The sequence below is a fragment of the Fundulus heteroclitus genome, chromosome 4 (genome assembly GCF_011125445.2).
Source record: "Fundulus heteroclitus isolate FHET01 chromosome 4, MU-UCD_Fhet_4.1, whole genome shotgun sequence".
Taxonomy (NCBI): domain Eukaryota; kingdom Metazoa; phylum Chordata; class Actinopteri; order Cyprinodontiformes; family Fundulidae; genus Fundulus; species Fundulus heteroclitus.
In genome coordinates this window covers 39720274-39737937 of record NC_046364.1, presented here as the reverse complement: position 1 = coordinate 39737937, position 17664 = coordinate 39720274, and the positions used below count along the sequence as shown (strand labels likewise).

The 17664-nt window shown below is 38.2% G+C and overlaps 1 protein-coding gene across 2 annotated transcripts; it reads left to right on the top strand.

The window, feature by feature from the left end:
• The first annotated feature begins 2267 nt into the window (after positions 1 to 2267).
• Positions 2268 to 15872, top strand: vrk3 (VRK serine/threonine kinase 3). Of its 2 annotated transcripts, XM_021307793.2 has the most exons (16): positions 2268 to 2334; positions 4953 to 5137; positions 5217 to 5348; positions 5496 to 5618; positions 7491 to 7616; positions 8873 to 9016; positions 10032 to 10075; positions 10223 to 10289; positions 11589 to 11673; positions 11757 to 11859; positions 11941 to 12033; positions 12613 to 12745; positions 13931 to 14048; positions 14137 to 14195; positions 14269 to 14409; positions 15486 to 15872. In XM_021307793.2, coding segments are annotated over exons 2-16 (1554 nt in total). In that variant the 5' UTR covers positions 2268 to 2334; position 4953; the 3' UTR covers positions 15488 to 15872. The 2 variants fall into 2 exon arrangements, with proteins under 2 accessions (XP_021163468.2, XP_021163469.2); XM_021307794.2 differs by lacking the exon at positions 7491 to 7616.
• The last annotated feature ends 1792 nt before the right edge of the window (positions 15873 to 17664 follow it).

Genomic DNA, 17664 nt, shown 5'->3' with positions numbered 1-17664 from the left:
AATGAAGAGAAAAGGAGAAGCTAAACTCCCAGAAAATGTATATTTATGGAAAAATGATTACTGTTTATGTTTAAAGGGTTACTTATACTAAAACTGGGATAAATGTTTAATAATTTTGCTGTAGAGTTGTGGAGAAAACCCAAGTCAAAGTTCCTTGTAATGCCTGAGGTGTTTGTCTCATTTTGAATAATTTATTTCTCCAAACCCCTAAAAGATGAGAACAAACTCCTTAGGACAGGAAGTTTTCATCCCGACCCGGACTATAATTTACTATGGACTCATTTCTACATGAAATCAGCACTGCTGAGTTATTTAATTATCATTCATAGAAAAACAGTTTGGCAAGTTTAAATGAATGATTGAAAGCTTTGAACCTCTATGCAGTTGTTTTCAGTTTAGTCCGTGAAGTTATTTTTTTCCCCTGTCATTGTATGTTAAACATATTTTTCATTGCCAAAGTGGGACAAGTCTTGATTCGAATGATTTACATTGAGAAAAACACTCAAACTCAAGTCTGACAAATCCGTTTTGTTACTGACCTGTTTATAGATGACTGAACATGACAGAAGTGGTTGTCTTAATTGCACAGTTCACTGTGAAGCATGATATGTGTAACAGTGTTTAAAATGCAGAGGATTTCACTTTACATACATTTAACGGGTTCAGGTATAATGCGAAGAAACAGCACCCCCTACTGGTAGTTGGCGGTGATAAGTGTGGTGGACACTCGTTGCCAGTTGTCAACGAGTGTCCGGCGGCTGCGTCCTTGAGTGATGAGCACGAGGTAGGTTCACTTAGGGGAGGCTCTAGTAGAATGGATGTTTTACCATTCGATGTTATTGTTAAAGATTAACTAGGATGTTTATGTATTATAAATTATGTATTTGAGGAAACTATTGGCTGTGTTACACGAGGGAATGTGTCGGCTAGCCAACTAATAGAAAATATTACTTCTCATAAGGTGCTGTTCCCGTGAAGAACCTTAAACCTGATTCTTTTGTGTTTTTCATTTTAATACAGATAAAAATAAACTTGTTTTACTCATCCTGTTTCCCGTGCATCATTATAAACACAACACAGAGAACGAGAGAAAGACAGAATGCATAATAAAAACGTAGAGAAGGAGAACTAGAGGTTATATATGGATATATATTTCTCATTCTATGGTGTTATTCCTATCACAACCCAGATCTGCAGACAGTTTGAATACATCAAAACATTTAGAGAGGTTTAGTTACCTCAAGCTGTGCAGAATTAAGTCCAGGAGATAAACTGGTGTGACGTAAAACATTAGACTTAGACAACTTTATTTGTCATTTTGTATGCACAGAGTGCGTACAGAATGAAATTTCGTTGCAAAGAGCTTGTAAATAGCAGTAAAATTAAATTACAGTATAAGGTGCAGCAGTGATTTAAAAGTAAACAATTTAAATGTAGACAATGCAGGAGAAGTCACAGTGTTCAGGTGAGTATTTTTAAAACAATTTGTATGTGCAGAATTGATTGTGCAAAGGGCATTTGTGCAAGAATACAGCTTGTAAATTACAGTAGATTTAAAATACAGTTTAAGGTGCAGCAGTGATTTAAAAGTAAAACAATTGAAATGTAAACAATGCAGGAGAAAGTCACAGTGTACAGGTGAGTAGTTTTAAAAACCATTTGTATGTACATAATTTGATTGTGCAAAAAAACATGCTGTTTTTGAGTCAAAACACAAATAATGCAAAGGAGCCATAGAAGTTGGTCTAAACAGATGCAAAGCTGTTGTCAGTAACCTTTCACAAAGAAAATATATTTTCAAATGTTTTTGGGTTTTACAGTGACAGACTTTGTAAAGGAAACTGCTGACTTTTTTTTAATATAAAAATATTTCCTTTCATGACTTTCTTTCGAGAGGCATAACAAATTGGATAAAATGTTCCGATTTGGAATAGAATGCGTAGTGCTCCTATTGTGGATATGGAAATAACATCTATAAGGAATACTTGTTTCGGCCTAAACACTATTGTTTTATTTGTCAAAAACAAGTTAAAAACGTGTAAGGTTTAGAAGAGCTGATGTTCATTAAAAAGATCTATAGCAACATTAAGTGACAATATACGAATTACAGTGAATAGATAATCGAGTACAATGTTCCCTGAGTGAGAACATCATGAGGTTTAGTTGAAACGAACACGGGAGGAGGTTGTGAAACGAGAGCAGTTTGGCTGCATTTCCAGGTCAGCCCTGCAGGGGGCGCCATATCAAGCCCACCATCCAAATTGCATACATTTTTATCACGAGAAGAAGAATTTCAAGGGAACCTGCGCAGAGCGGTGGAGTTTTTATTTAAAGGTATCTAAAATGTTTTTCTAAGTGTCATGAGGCACGTTTAGTCAACCGTAATGTGCTATAAAATGTCAGAGGCTAAACCCGGCAGTGAGTTGAATTTACAGACCGCTCTATTGCTTTGTCTATTTGAATGTTTGAGCTAGCTGACAGAACGAAGCTGAAGTTGGCTTCCGGGTGCATCTTCCGATTGTGAAAAACGGTTAAAGGGAAATTCACCCTCATTCTTCACCGCGTTGATTGAGTAGCCATAATCTGCGCTAGTTTAAAAACTACAATACGTAAACTCTTTAAACCTGGGTTAAGTTATTCTGCAATGATAGCAGAACCTTTCAAACCCAGATTGTGGGTTTGAAAGGTTCTGTGAAATCTTTATTTAAAGTCTCACGAAAAGTTTTGCCAAAAAGTAAGACAAAAACACCCTGGCTGAAGCTGTTTAGGCTTTGCACAAAATTATTTGCAATATGCACATCTCAATATTTAAGTTTTTATTTTATTTTATTAAAAGGTATTTTTTTATTGATTTGGTCCACACTGCCATGTTTTTAAAATGCTTGTGGGTCTATGAAATACGAACAGCAATAATAGTCCTATCTGTGTCTAATGATAATGGGGGACCTCTTCTGCTCTTCTCTGGAGGCAGCTATCCCTGTGTTAATTCTTCTTGGGCTCCTGCGCTCTGAGGCCCTTTCATACATCTGGGGCTCTGATCTCCCCTAGCGTCGATATTGATTAATTAGCTGGATCGGATATCGGATAATTGGTTCCAGCATTCCGATCCAGTCATTTATTTATTTCTTTTTTTATTAATATCATACACAGTAATTCAGTTATGGCAATCTAGTCACTTCTATGTTTGCAATGGTGGTTACGTAGAGCACATAGAGTAAGTGCCAGACCGAGGCAAGTCTGCTATTTGGAAACATTTCAGACTTGATACGCCAACATGTCCGACTGCAACCCTCCTTGGAACATAAGTTCCATGGGGGGGTGATAAGGCTGGTAAATTCAACACCACAAACTTCAATAAGCACTCCCATAAACCTTACATAAGCTCTCACAAACACCCACAGGTGCTTGGATACAGATGCTTACAGATTCACTCACAGATAAACCCTATAGTTCCCTTTGTCTGTCAGTAATAATACTGCATATTTTTCATTGATTTCATCATAGGTGGTTGTTTGTACATATGATACTTTTTCTGTTGGTTTTGCTGTTCTTTCTATATATCATTTTTTGCAGGTATAGAAGCAGACCCTAGGGATTGTTATCTTGTTATCTCTTTTTTTGTCTATTTTTGGCATTTTTTCTCCCTTTTAACATTTTGCCTCATCTTTTTTCTCTTCTTTTTCTTTCTCTTTTACCTTTCTGTTTCTTTGTCCATTGAATTTGAAATAATTCCAAAATAATATCCAGCAAAGTTTTTTTTGCAAATATATCAAGAGGAGCAGTATGGCGAAAGCAGTAATGCTCCACTTGTGAAAGTAAATCTGTTGGGTTCTCTTTGGCTCTAAGAAAGCCACATTAGGCAAAAAAAAATATATATATATATATATATACATATATATATATATATATATATATATATATATATATATATATATATATATATATATATATATATATATATATATATATATATATATATATATATATATAAAAGAAGTTATACCCTGCACTGGAACAATTTTTTTTTAATATTAATATTAGTTGATACCTAATAAGTGATTAAACAAAACTATTGACCCAAAAGAAGTTTTTATAATCATCAAATTACAGTATATTGTTGTAGATTATAAAGTACCTATTATAATCTGACAATTAGAGGCAAAAACTGGATTTTAGGAATTCTGCTATAAGTGTAGAATAATCTAGTCCAGGTTTGATGAGTTTAAGAATTTGTACTTTAGATTAATTTACATTAAATACAACTAGAGCAGATTAAAGGTGCTGAAGGTAGTGTAAATGAGGGGGAATAGCCCTTTCACTGTTTCCTGAATCAGAAGCTTCAACAGAGGCCAATTTCAGCTTTGTGCTAAAAAATTTCTAGAGTAAAAAAGGAGAAAAATATTGAAGTCCTTCACTTCATGAAGGGGCAACAGCTATAAAGTTGAAACTTGGAGACAGAAGCGCGGTCAGAGTTTCAGAAACTTGTTTTTTCCGTAAGTGTGTGGCTTCTCCTCAACTTACTCAAGAACAAGTGCTCCAAATATTGGTGGGGGTGTAAATATATACCGTATCATTTTGGGGATTAGACAAAAATGCTATAATCATTTCACTCCTTAGAATAACAATAATTCAAATGCTATAAACTTAAGACCAAAACGATTTCTAAGTGCCTAAAAGGGGAAATGCTTGGTTTGGGATTTCTGCCTTTTTTGTTGTCAAATTAGAAATCAAAGCTTGTACTGAAAAATGTACTTTTCTGTTTGGAATTTTTTTTTTTAAGGATTTTTGAATATCAGAAGAAAAAGATAAACATAGCCAAAAGGGCTTAAATGTATTTTGGTATTCTTGCAACAAAACACCGTGTTTCATTCAATAACTGCTGCATTGTTTTTTATTTATTTTTTGGTTTATCAGTGAAGGGTCATATCTGATGCTTGTGTTCGCTCTACCAGGATGCCGTTCCATTTTTGCCCCCAGTGCGGGACGAAGCTGCAGCCTGACTTCAGATTTTGTCCATCGTGCGGAGAGAAACTTCCCTGCAGCGCTGACGAACCAGGGGTTGGGAGTTCAGCTGCCCCCTTAAAGGACGAGGCAACAACAGCCGTAATTAACACAAGCCCTGCTGCAAAAGTGCCCAGTGAGCTAAAAGCGTTTTTCTACACTAGTCTGTGTGTCTGTGAGTGTTTTTAGGGTCCTAAATATTTTTCATTCTCCAGCCAAGGACGGTAAATCTCCTATTTCACCTCGCCCTGCTCTGCGAAACACCCGTAACACCCTGCAGCTGCAGAAAAACGTTAAATTCAACATCCAGGGTGCGTCTCCTTCATCATCTCCTGACACGACTGAAGGTAAATCAAATTGAGAAGAGAAGGTAAGAAAGGGCTGGAAAATTGAAAAGTGCTTCATCAGCAGCACCTTCTAACCCGGAGGGGGAGGGGAGGGCAAAATGAAAGCTTTCGGTGCTGATATTGACCCTCCCTGCTTTCCATCAACAGCTATGAGTGTTGGGAGTCAAACATCTCCCACCTCTCCCATCTCTCACACGGTCAGGGCTAACCTGGAGATAAAGCCAACCTCCGAGGCTTCATCACCATCTGCTGTAAAATCTCCCCGACCAGGTGAGCGGAAAAACAATCTGCTTAATGTATTTATTTGGTTAATTATACGCTTAGCGTACATTCTAACAGTATTCATACCTCTTAAACATTTTCATAATTTTTCCCATTACAACAAGGGGTGGGTATTGCCAAAGAAGTCACGATTCGATTGAATCACGATTCACATGCCACGATCCGATTCTATGACGATGCATCACGATACCTGAATTATTGCGATGTATCGCGATGCATTGTGATATTTTCACTGAACACTGTTAGAAAAAAATAACAGCCATTACCAGTGGCTGACTGGCTGTGTATGATCTGGATAGTGTCTTCAATTGATACATAACTGAAAGAAACTGAATTCATACATATTTGTATTTATTGAAACGACTTTTGGAGGTATTGCCATGAAAACAAATATTACTATTACTGGACACACTGACAAAAAGTGCTTAGGATTTATAAAACTTAAAATAACAAAATAAGGATAATCAGTGTCGTTTACATGGCCTCAGTGGTCCTTTAAACCAATGAAGCTGTATTCCACTTGTTTTTGGCTGATGTTCGCCAACCATTCATGCAATTTTATTTATTAATTTCTTAAAATTAATAATCGATACTTGGCATCAAGAATCGATGCAGTAGATCGTGAAAATTTGAATCACGATGCATCATCATGACGATTTTTTTTGCACACCCCTAATTACAACCGCAAACTCTAATGTATTTGTTGAGATTTATGTAACAGACCAGAACAAAGAGTTTAAAAGGGAAAGGAAAGTTTTAGTGTTCCTAATATGAATTGGACGCGTGCGATGTAGCAGGTTGTTAAGCCCTCTTTAATTACCCAACTAACCCCTGAAGATCTCAGAGGTTGGTTGGAGAACCGATGAGCACATACAGCATCATGACAACCAAGGAACACTGCACATGGGTCAGGGATAGAGTTATGGAGAACATTAAAGAATTGGTTGGTTTATAGCAGCGGCCTGCAACCTTCAGTCCACTTGAAATAAACTCGTTCAGAGCCCCAAATGTTGCCTGGCCTTTTGAAAAAGGACAAGTTATAATTTTAGATAAAGATCTGCTGTAGGAAATATGTTGTCATTGTTAAAGAAACGCCCTTTTATGTCTATTTTGAGGTTTAAAAAAAGATGATGGATGGGACGTTGACATTTGTGGATGAAGGATGTAAAATAAATCATAGTTTCCAACATAATGAAAAAAATATTGATTTAAAATTAAATATTACTGGTACTTACACCATCATTCTGTTGTGAAAATTAATAGCAATTATTCCAAGAAAAAAAAACTGCTAAAACCTGTATTTATTATCATTATTACATTTAATTACCACAATAAAAGTATTATTTGTAGCCAAAGTTATTAAGAGCCACTGTGGAAGGTCCAAAGAGCCACAGGTTGCAGACCCCTGGTCTATAGTAGCTCTGGAGTGACCAGAGATCCACGGCTCGGACGGGGAAAAGAACAGTTTGCCACAAGTCATGTAGGAGGACCTAGCAGACCCGTGGAAGGTCTGCTGGTCAGATGAGACAAAACGTTAACTTTTTGGCCTGCATGGACTATGTGAAAAAAACGTGGAAAACTAACAGAAAATCCCCACGGTGAACCTTGGTGGTGGCAGCATCATGCTGTGGTGATGGTAAGCTGGTTGGAGTCGATGGGAGATGCTATGGTCTCAATACAGGGCAGTCCTGGAAGAAGAGGGTGGGAAAAAAAGCAAACCTCTGGACAACAACCGAAAACTATTTTTGTGTGTCGGTAGACGCGTAATCTACAGATCTGTAGAATTGTGTAAAAAGTGCAGATGGTTGTGCAGTGATGCTGATGGTTCATTAAAACTACAGATTTCATTCATCTGTGCAGTGAGGGGGAAGGCCAAGCTGTCGAGCCCCACCAAGAAGGAGGCAGAAGAGGGAAAGATCCCCTGTGATAAAGCAACAGAAGCATTAAAGGTGGAGCGGCCCGTGTCCTCCAAGTCTCCTCTGAAGGGTGAGCCGCACCAGTCACTGATTCACCCCCATACTGCTGTCATCAGTTAAACCCACTGAGCTATATAATACACTGGAGTGCTGATTTTGCCGAAAAACTGAAGTCACTGGCCGCCATCTTGCTACTCCCTGCTCTCACAGAATCCCATAGGATTTGGTTGCAACAACAAGCAGTTTTCTGGCTGTGTGAAAACGTTTCATAGGTAATTCTACAGTCAGAGGATGTACTAACACTATCAACTACTAGGAAATTAGGTGCTGAAATATTTTACATGTTATTCATATTAAATATATATATGTATGTGTATATGTATACATATATGTAAATATATGTTTTTGTATATTGTCATTTATATATTTATAAATGAGCATGACTTTCTCAATACTTGATAGTTTTAGAACATAACATAAAAGTATATGGCATTTGACATTTTAAAAGTCTTAAGCCCCCCCTAAACATGAGAAAATCCTCGTTATTCGATGCTGTAGCGCACATATTCCCTAGTTACTGGGGAAAATAGGGAGTACCAATATGGCGGCTGGTGGCTTCAAAGCGACTCGTTCTAACAGCGGGCGATTAGCACTCCAGTGTATAATATAGCTCAGTGGTTAAACCCGATGCGTAGCACTATTTCCTCCTGCATTATTTCTGCTTTGCGCTCTCCAAAGAGGAACGCAGACATCAGGCTTGGTGGAAATAAACAGTGGTAACCAGAGAAGAAGCTGTCGGGTGGTGTGTTGCTCCTTTAAAGAGAAACGCTGCTTTCTGTGCTTAACGTTTGATTCTGAAATTATAAGATTACAAGGAAAGGATGGAGTAAAGATTAGAATATAGGAAAATAGATGAAGGACACCTAAATGAAAGAAATACAGAAGGTAGGCATGCTCTAGTTTTAAACATGACTTTTGGTTTTATTTTCTTGTTTTGGAAAATCTCTTTATTTTCTTAAGGTTGGGTTTAACTGTTTTCATTTTCCGTGGCACTCCTGGTGTTTTCTGTCTAACTAATGAAAAAGTAAGAAGAACCATTTATTGAGGGAGAAGTTCCTAATCTTGCTTCTTCTTGTGCATTAGATTTTATTTGTACTTGATCCATAAAAAGTCTGCTTTTGTTTGCTTCGTCTGCCATTTACCCAGTTTACAAAGACTGCAAGATGCTCAATTATGCTAATTTGTTTTTCTCTTTAACAATAGCTTCCAATAGTTTGTTTATTTTATATAAATATATATAATGTATGTATGTATATGCATTGACAGGAGGGGGGAGCAAAGCCAAGAAGGCGAAGCATGCCTCCTTACTGGAGCCGCTGCAGGAAGGCGAGGAGCTGACGGACAAGACGGGGAAGAAGTGGAAACTGGTGAAGCTGATTGGTCAGAGCCCGACAGACCTCCTTTATGAAGGTGAGATTAAAGGAAAAATATGAGTAAATGTTCTGCTTTATGCTGTGATCATAGTAATAGCAACGGTCTTCTTAGCCTCTACAGTCTGAAGTAAAAACCACATTATAAATAGATCGATCGACTGGTTCTTACCTTGATGCTGTGTCCCTGTTTGCGTTAATGAATGGGAAATTAATTTCTCTGTGATGTTTTGATACGAGGCTCTTAGAGCTGCTGTCAGATAGGTTTATTGAATTAATTCCTGTCGGTCTTCGATCACGCCGAGCTGCCGCTATCAGAAATCTAAATTCAAGCTTTGGCATCCAGCTCAAAAAAGACTATCAATACATTATCAGGATGGACGCTTGGTGTATATAACCTTATATTATCATGATCAAACAGTTTTTGGTCTTTTATTTATAGGCTTATATTGTGGCTATATACCTTTTACGGTGAACTTTAAAAGAAAGCTCCACATGAATAATTAATCCCAGCTAATCGTAGCTGGTTATTTGCTCAAGATTCTTACCTTGGACAATTTTAATTAAGGGTATGTTCTCTGAGGAAACAACCACATTTGAAAAAAGTTCTTTTTTTCAGCTTTTAAAACCAGTTTCAGTTACTCCAGACTGATCAGAACTGCATCAAAGGGATGGAAATTCACAGTTTTAGTTATTTTAGTTGATCCATTTAATTTCTTGCTTTTTTATGTGTAACTTTTATAGGAAACTTTGCTGTATTTTTTATAGCAAAACTGTTGCTGGTTTAAATGAAACTGAAACAGGAAAGCTGAAACATTTATATAAGTGTCTGGTCTTTCTCATCACATCCTGCCAGTACTTTCAGCATTAATAGTTAAATGTTGTGTTAAGCTGTTTTTATTGTTGCTGCTGTTAAACTTAATTATAGCAGTTTGTGCTGTTCTTCAGTGGCAGATGTTGTCTGGCCTTTTCAATCTGCAGTTTATTTTGGACCTGACATGAAACAGAGCTTGATATCAACGACATTTTCTAATATTTCTCTCTGTCCTTCTCAGTCGCTCAACCCAGGTCAAAAGAAGCCGATCACGTCCTCAAACTGGTCAGTGCAAGCCTGTTTAAACTGAGGTTTAAATAGTGAAACTAGTGATGCTTAATTCTCAGTCATGTTTCTTTTTCCCCTCTGTGTTTAATGGAGTTCATTTTAAGAGCAGAATCCGTTTAATCAAACATGTTTTCTCAATTTCAGGGAGCTAAAGATGGGAAAATCTTCACTGAGCAGAACTTCCTGCAGCGAGCTGCTAAATCTGCATCTGGTGGGAGTTTATTCTCAGTTGATTGCAGATGTATTGTCTGACAGGATAGTTTTACAGAAGCATTGTGACTGATTAGCCTTAGACCGAGCTGGCAGCAGCATCCATCAGTCCATTTAAAGGTGACAGAACCATTTGTGTCACACTCAAGGCCCGGGGGCCGAATCCGGCCCATCAAGGCTATTTAGCCGACCCTCAAGAGCCAAAAAAGGCATTTCATGTCATAAAATAGAGACATATATCCTTTTAAATTGTATAAAGTGGCTAAAACTGTGCCTCCTGTAGCGAATGTTGTTGTTGTTTTTTTTTAATGTGTAGTAACCACTGAGCTATATAATACACTGGAGTGCTAATCACCGTCTGTTAGAACGAGTCGCTTTGAAGCCACCAGCCGCCATATTGGTACTCCCTATTTCCCCCCAGTAACTAGGGAATATGTGCGCTACAGCATCGAATAACGAGGATTTTCTCATGTTCAGGGGGGGGGCTTAAGACTTTTAAAATGTCAAATACCATATACTTTTATGTTATGTTCTAAAAATATCAAGTACTGAGAAAGTCATGTGCTGAAATATTTTGCATTTTATTCATTTAAATATATATGTTTAACATTTCTAAATATATAAATAACAATGTACAAAAACATATATTTACATATGTGTATACATATATATACATATATACATATACACATACTTATATATACATATATATATATTTAATATGAATAACATGTAAAATATTTCAGCACCTAATTTCCTAGTAGTTGATAGTGTTAGTACATCCACTGACTGTAGAATTACCTGTGAAACGTTTTCACACAGCCAGAAAACTGCTTGTTGTTGCAACCAAATTCTATGGGACTCTGTGAGAGTAGGGAGTAGCAAGATGGCGGCCAGTGACTTCAGTTTTTCAGCAAAATCAGCACTCCCGTGTATTACGTAGCTCAGTGGTAGTAACAGCATCCTGCCACAACACATTAAAACAACCCAGAAATGTCCAAAAAGAGAAAAATTGATGCAGAATGATGAGAGTTTAAAGTGTAACTCACCCCAATATCAACTTTTTTGCAGATAAACTGGGCCTAAGGGTGTTACTTTTATATTACGGAGCATTTTTTTTATATCTAGGTGAATTGAAATGAAATTATGAAATCAAAGGTATCATCTATATACGTGCAACCGGCCCTTTTCGTGACCTCATGATGCCAAAGTGGGTCAGTGTAGAAATGAGTTTGACACCGCTGCTGTGGATAATGGAGATGTGTGATAATCTTGCCTCTAAGACTTGTTGTGTCTGTAGTGGAAAAGTGGATCAAGCAGAACAAGATGGATTTCCTGGGGATTCCTAACTGCGTTGGTTTTGGTCTTCATGCAGACTCCTACAGGTGTGGTTTCAGCGTGACGGTTCCCCCTTTCTGTCCCAGAGTCTCACACTGAATCGCCCCAATCCTTCCCTTCTGCGCTGCAGGTTCCTGGTTTTCCCCAACATGGGCTCCTCCCTGCAGTCCGTCATGGAGGAAGGAAACGGGCTTCTCTCTGAGGAGGCGGTTCTTCAGCTCGCCTGTCGATTAGTGAGTACGGCTCCGTCGGGTGGAAGCGGCCGACGTCTAATCAGTGAAGCAAAATAACGTAACGCGTCTGCTGGCTTTTAGCTGGACGTGCTGGAGTTCATCCATTCAAACGAGTACGTTCATGCCGACATTAACGCAGAGAACGTCTACATCAAGGCTGGACAGAGATCACAGGTGAAAGAAAGCGTCATCCCTTTTCAAAAACAGCAGATAACCAGATTTATTTGTCATCTGTTGCGCAGCCTTAGGAGATTTAAGCATTTTTTTTTGTTCCTTATTTATGTCGTTTCTGTTAATTGTGAAACAAAAGTCTGTTTAGGTTTATACATTTTTCTCTGGAAGATTTTAGTAATTCTGACACATTTCCCTTAGCAGTCAGAGAAATTTATTTTGCTACAAAATGTTGAGTTTTTCCAATATTCCTAGCCGTGTGTACTGAAATCCTGACAAGTTTCTTATTTTTTATATATTTTATATATATTTATAATATATTATATTTATAATATTTTTTTTTTTCATTTCTTTTTTCTTTTTTTCATTTCACATCTCAGGGAGTTTCTCAGAAGTGTTGTTTTGTTGCTCAGGATCAACTTGTCAGCCTCCAGTAGCTGGACTGTGGCCATGCTGACCTGTGTGTGTGTGTGTGTGTGTGTGTGTGTGTGTGTGTGTGTGTGTGTGTGTGTGTGTGTGTGTGTGTGTGTGTGTGTGTGTGTGTGTGTGTGTGTGTGTGTGTGTCTTCCTGGTTGCTGGTAGGTGTATCTGGTGGGATACTGCCATGCCGTCAGGTACTGCCCAGGAGGCCAACACGTGGAGTACCGCGAAAACAGCCGAATGCCACACGAGGGCGCCATAGAGCTCATCAGCCTGGACGCACACAACGGAGCAGGTGTGCGTTTTTGTCTTTATGCTCCCTCAGTGGTCTGGAAACGTCTTGAAGTATGGAGAAAGCAGAAAAAAAATTAAAATTTGTATTTTATATTTATGTCAAATACTCCAGCAGATCGTCAATGTAAAGGGAGCAATGATTTTTACTGCTAGAGGTTGAGTATTATCACCTGTGTCTCTTCTGTGGTTGATACGTGCTATAATTAGGTTCTGTATGTTTGCAATTAGTTTGGTATTCTGAAGAACACCAATAAATATGAAAAATCTTGACTGAGCCACTGAAAAGTATGATTTAATATTAGCGAGGGTCAGCTCTCTTTCTCTAGTTGGAGGATTTTGAATTTTACTCCAAGTTCTGCTTCCTTCCAAATGAATCTGGAAACGTGTCTGTCCCGCTTTACACACTGGGCTTCTGGGATGTCGATTGGTCAAATAAATACATTATTCTTGGTGACAGGCTCATTGTCTCCTGTTTTAAAGTGCCACCACTTTATGTCACTGACTTGTGTGGAGCTTTAAAAATCCAACTTTTTATCACAACCTTTCTTTCTGTTTGTGCTGGTCTCATATTGGACACTTTGGGTTGTTTTTTTTTCTTCCATAAACCAGAAAAAACGTCAGGAAGAAAAAGCTTCACGCTGATATTTGATTTATTACAGCAATACATTTATATTTTTCTGATAATCTATGGTTATTGAATATTAATTTATGTATTTTGGGCCCAAGTCGACATTTTCTTGTCCAGCCAAAAGTTGGATGCAGGACAGGATGATAGGAAAGTCTCCTGCACAAAAATCTCTCAGGACTGTTTATCTGCTGAAGCTGTTGGGCTTAAAATAACTTGTATTCACCTGAAACTTGATAAATCTCTTATGTTCTTCCAGTCAGATGCTGGTTTGTTTAGTTAAATCCAGGTAGAGACTTTCTTTCTTTTGGCGCACTGGAGTATTAATCCAACATTGCCGGATCTATTTTTCCTTCCTCCAGCTCTGCGCCCACTCTCCATCTGGCCGTTTGGCAGAACAGAACCACGTAGACGGGATTTTTCTCTTGTTAATGCGATCGCGGCGTTGTGCAGCCTCTTTAACGCAGCAGCCACAAAACAGGGCCGGTTCCTGCAGCCGAGGCGCGCTGCGTTTGATTTGTGCGGATGAAAGGTAAAAATGTGATCGTCGCTGTTTTTCAGCCCCGTCCCGTCGCAGTGACCTGCAGTCTCTGGGTTACTGCATGCTCATGTGGCACACGGGAACGCTGCCGTGGCTCGACCTCGCTCAGCCGGAGCAGGTGGCCACCCAGAAGCGGAGGTAATCCCCGTCGAAACGTTCACCCGTTTAGTTAAGACCAAGAAACATAAAAAAACAAAAAAACAATTAAAAATCTGTTTCCTGGCAGGTATGTGGATGATGTGAAAGCCCTGCTGAGCTTCTGCTTTGGGAAGAGAAAAGTTCCAGGTGAGTTAAAAGGTGTTTTTTTCTGTAACCGGCTCCAGCTGTGGTGGTTTAATATCTGCGTTTTATTGTCTAGGGGCATTTCAGAGCTTCCTGACAGCAGTGATGGCTCTGCAGTACGACGAGGAACCAAACTACTCAGAGCTGAAGGCTGAACTCAGCGCTGCCTTGCAGCAGCTGGGGGGGTCGGTGGATCAGCCTCTAAATATATCCATGTGTAAGTAGCCGCACCTGTAACCTGTACGACAAAACGCCTTCATAGTATCCGGCGTCTCTCTAGTTCACAGGTGTCAAACTGAAGGCGCGCGGGCCGAATCCGGCCCGTCAAGGTAAATTATGCGGCCCTCAAGAGCCAAAAAAAAAAGGCATATCATGTCATAAGGTAGAGGCATATATCCCTTTTAAAGTGTATAAAGTGGCTAAAACTGTGCCTCCTCACTGCAAAAACAGAACAAAAATAAGTATTTTTTTCTTGAAATTAGTGTATTTGTACTTTATTTGAGCAGGTAAATAAGATCATTTGAAAATGCAATAAGATTTTTGCACTTAAAATAGGAACAACTCATCTCCATCAACTTATTTCAAGTGCATTATATCCAATTATCTTATTTTAGGTGTAAAAATACTCTTTCCATTGGCAGATAATCTTATTTACCTGCTCAAATCAGGGACAAATGCATTCATTTCAAGAAAATGTAACTTATTTTTAGTTCCGTTTTTGCAGTGCTGTAAGTGTAGCCAATATCAACTTTTTTTGCAGATAAACTGGGCCTGAGGCGCTACTTTTATGTTACTGTGCCTTTTTTATATTTCTATGTGAACTGGAATGAAATTATGTAATGAAAAGTCTCATCTATATATGTGCAACCGGCCCTTTTAAAGACTTCATGGCGCCAAATTGGCCCCATATAGAAATAAGTTTGACACCCTTGCTCTAGTTATTTAGATTAACCCCAAACAAGGAGCGTTTCTATGTTTATGGGTTATAATGTCAAAGGTGGTGTCAGATGGTTTTATGGGATAGAACAAAATTAAGTAGTGAGTGGAAGGATACATGATGATGCTTGATTGTCACTTCTTTTTTTTTTTTTACAATAAAAAATGTGTTTTTCAGCTTCCTTCACATAAATTAAAGTGCAAATAATTGCATTTAAAAACTAACTAGTGAACAGAGACTATCTGAGGATGGATTAACATCAGAGGATGTTTACCCTTAAATCTAAATCAGGTTTCTGAATACCAGACCTGAAAGTGCATTGGATCATTTTAATTTCTATCTCCTTCTTTTCACAGAGACTGGCCCAGAAGATGAGAGCCTGAACATTTTGCTAAGTTTTAGCAGCTGAAATTTTCTAAAGCACTAAAGCCTGTCCAGTTCAACATTTGCTAACGTTTGGGTCAACATTTCAAGAGATTTCCAGAGGATTTCTAGGAGGGTCCCATGATACACTGCACTGGGCTATTTGGTTTTAAATTCAATAAGATGTTGACACTGTTGCTGTTCTGGGACTTTCTTTTAACGTTTGTCGATTTTACTTCACTGAATTTTGTTGTTTATAACTTGTGAATTTTTCTGAATGTGAATAAAAAATAAAGTTTGCTGCTTTTCTCCCATCCTTGTTTCTGCTGAACATTTACAAGAGTATGTGTATTAAACTAAATAAAATGTTATAAACTGTGTAGCACATTGGATCCTTTAAATCATATTATGCTAAATGGGGACCCTCATATTCTGATTTTTGCTTTTTGGCACTCCTGCATATTTCAGATTGTCAAATGTTTATGTCAGACAAAGATTGTCTGAATAAATACAAAAAGCAGTTTTCAAATAAGGATTTCATTTATTATAGGCTATTCCAAAGCCATCATTCTCTTTTTTTTTTTTTTTAGTTTTTACTTGAGCCCGTCAGATTTGCTGGTGTGGTTTTGGATAATTTTCTTGTTGTGTAACCCAAGTGCTCTTGACCTCAGACTCACAAACAGATGGCTGTTGCTTTTTCAGATACTTTAAACTTGCCTACCTCATGTTGCCAGGCCCCTTCTTTTCTTTTCATATAATTTCCTGACAGTCTTGGCAGTAATCAGGCCTCGTGAACCCAAATCAAAAACTTGTTAATATAACTTAATACATGACTTAATTGTGGCGGGGTATTTTCTTACATAGGTTAGTCAAGTGAAGTTTATTAGTATAGCACAGCAGCAAGGCGGTCCAAAGTGCCTCTTACAATGAGTGAATTTCTCCATTGTGAGATCAATAAAGCTTATCTTAATAAATGGTGAAATTACACAAATTAAAGAAATTAAATACATGGGTCTGGTTCTAGACTCTCATTTATCCTTTGACAGCCACATTAAAAAGATACAAAACAGCCAAAGCAAATTTGTTCAATTTTAAAATCATAAAGACACTTTTTATCTTTCCATGCAGCAAATGTATTCATGCATGCTATGATTCTTTTATCATCTCAGTTACCGTATAACCTCCTGGTCTCAGGCAACAACAATCAGTCCAGTGAGAATGATTTACCATTAATCACCGAAAATACTTGACAGAAAATTCAATCTGAAGTTTTGCAGACTCTGTTTTCTTACGTTTTGAAAACTGTGGCCCCTGACGTCCTCAGACAGTTCATCGCCTTGCTCAAATCAGTGGTGTCCATTACAGGAGCTTCAAATGGAAACATCGACGTTTCCCTGAGAAAAACCTTCTAAAACAGGACCTTGATTTGGTGACGATTCGATTAGGCAGCGAAGAAAACACATCTGGATACTGAGATCATTGAGGGACCCTGAGTACACAGGTGTAAACACAGCAGGATCTTTGCAACAAAAGGTGCACGTCAACATGCGGCAGGGATAGGCTGGAATCAAACCCACAACTCCCCACAGCTAATTCAGTCCCACTTCTCTGAGCGTAACACTAGGTTTAGAGTAGTTAGTTTTTCTGAGAGAAATAAAAGTGTGAAAACTAAAGAGACGTTTCAGTCCACTTGGTCACTGCAATGCTGAAAAATATTTTTAATAAAAGCGGTAGAATGTGTTTTTAACACAACAAAAATGACAACCCAGAGACGCGTAGGTTTTAAAGAAACTTTTATAAAGTTTGAACATTTCTGAACATAAACCTTTTGAACAGTTCAGGACATATACAATTCTTAATATGAAACAGTAAATATCTCTCATTGTGCACTCTCTTAAAAGTGATTCAGAAAATAAAAACACTGGTGGCGTTTTAAAACCTTTCAAACATCTCTTATGTCACTTGAGGCACTTTCTGAAGAAACGGGTAAAAAGCACAACATGAAAAGACTACAGCGCCCCCCCCCCCCCCCCCCCCTCATGAGGCAGGCAGTCTTCTTTTGGGAACACAGTGGCTTTCTCGGAGCAGAGCCTAGCTTACACACTAAACCGATCAGTTAAGCTTCATTATTAAATACAGACATGCTGGCAGCATGAGACAGCTACACATGCA

Coding starts and splice junctions, on each gene's coding strand:
- vrk3 (XM_021307793.2), top strand. CDS start 4,954: ATGCCGTTCCATTTTTGCCCCCAGTGCGGGACGAAGCTGCAGCCTGAC. Junction 12,746..13,930: donor GGACGCACACAACGGAGCAG/GTGTGCGTTTTT, acceptor GCTGTTTTTCAG/CCCCGTCCCGTCGCAGTGAC. Junction 14,049..14,136: donor GTGGCCACCCAGAAGCGGAG/GTAATCCCCGTC, acceptor GTTTCCTGGCAG/GTATGTGGATGATGTGAAAG.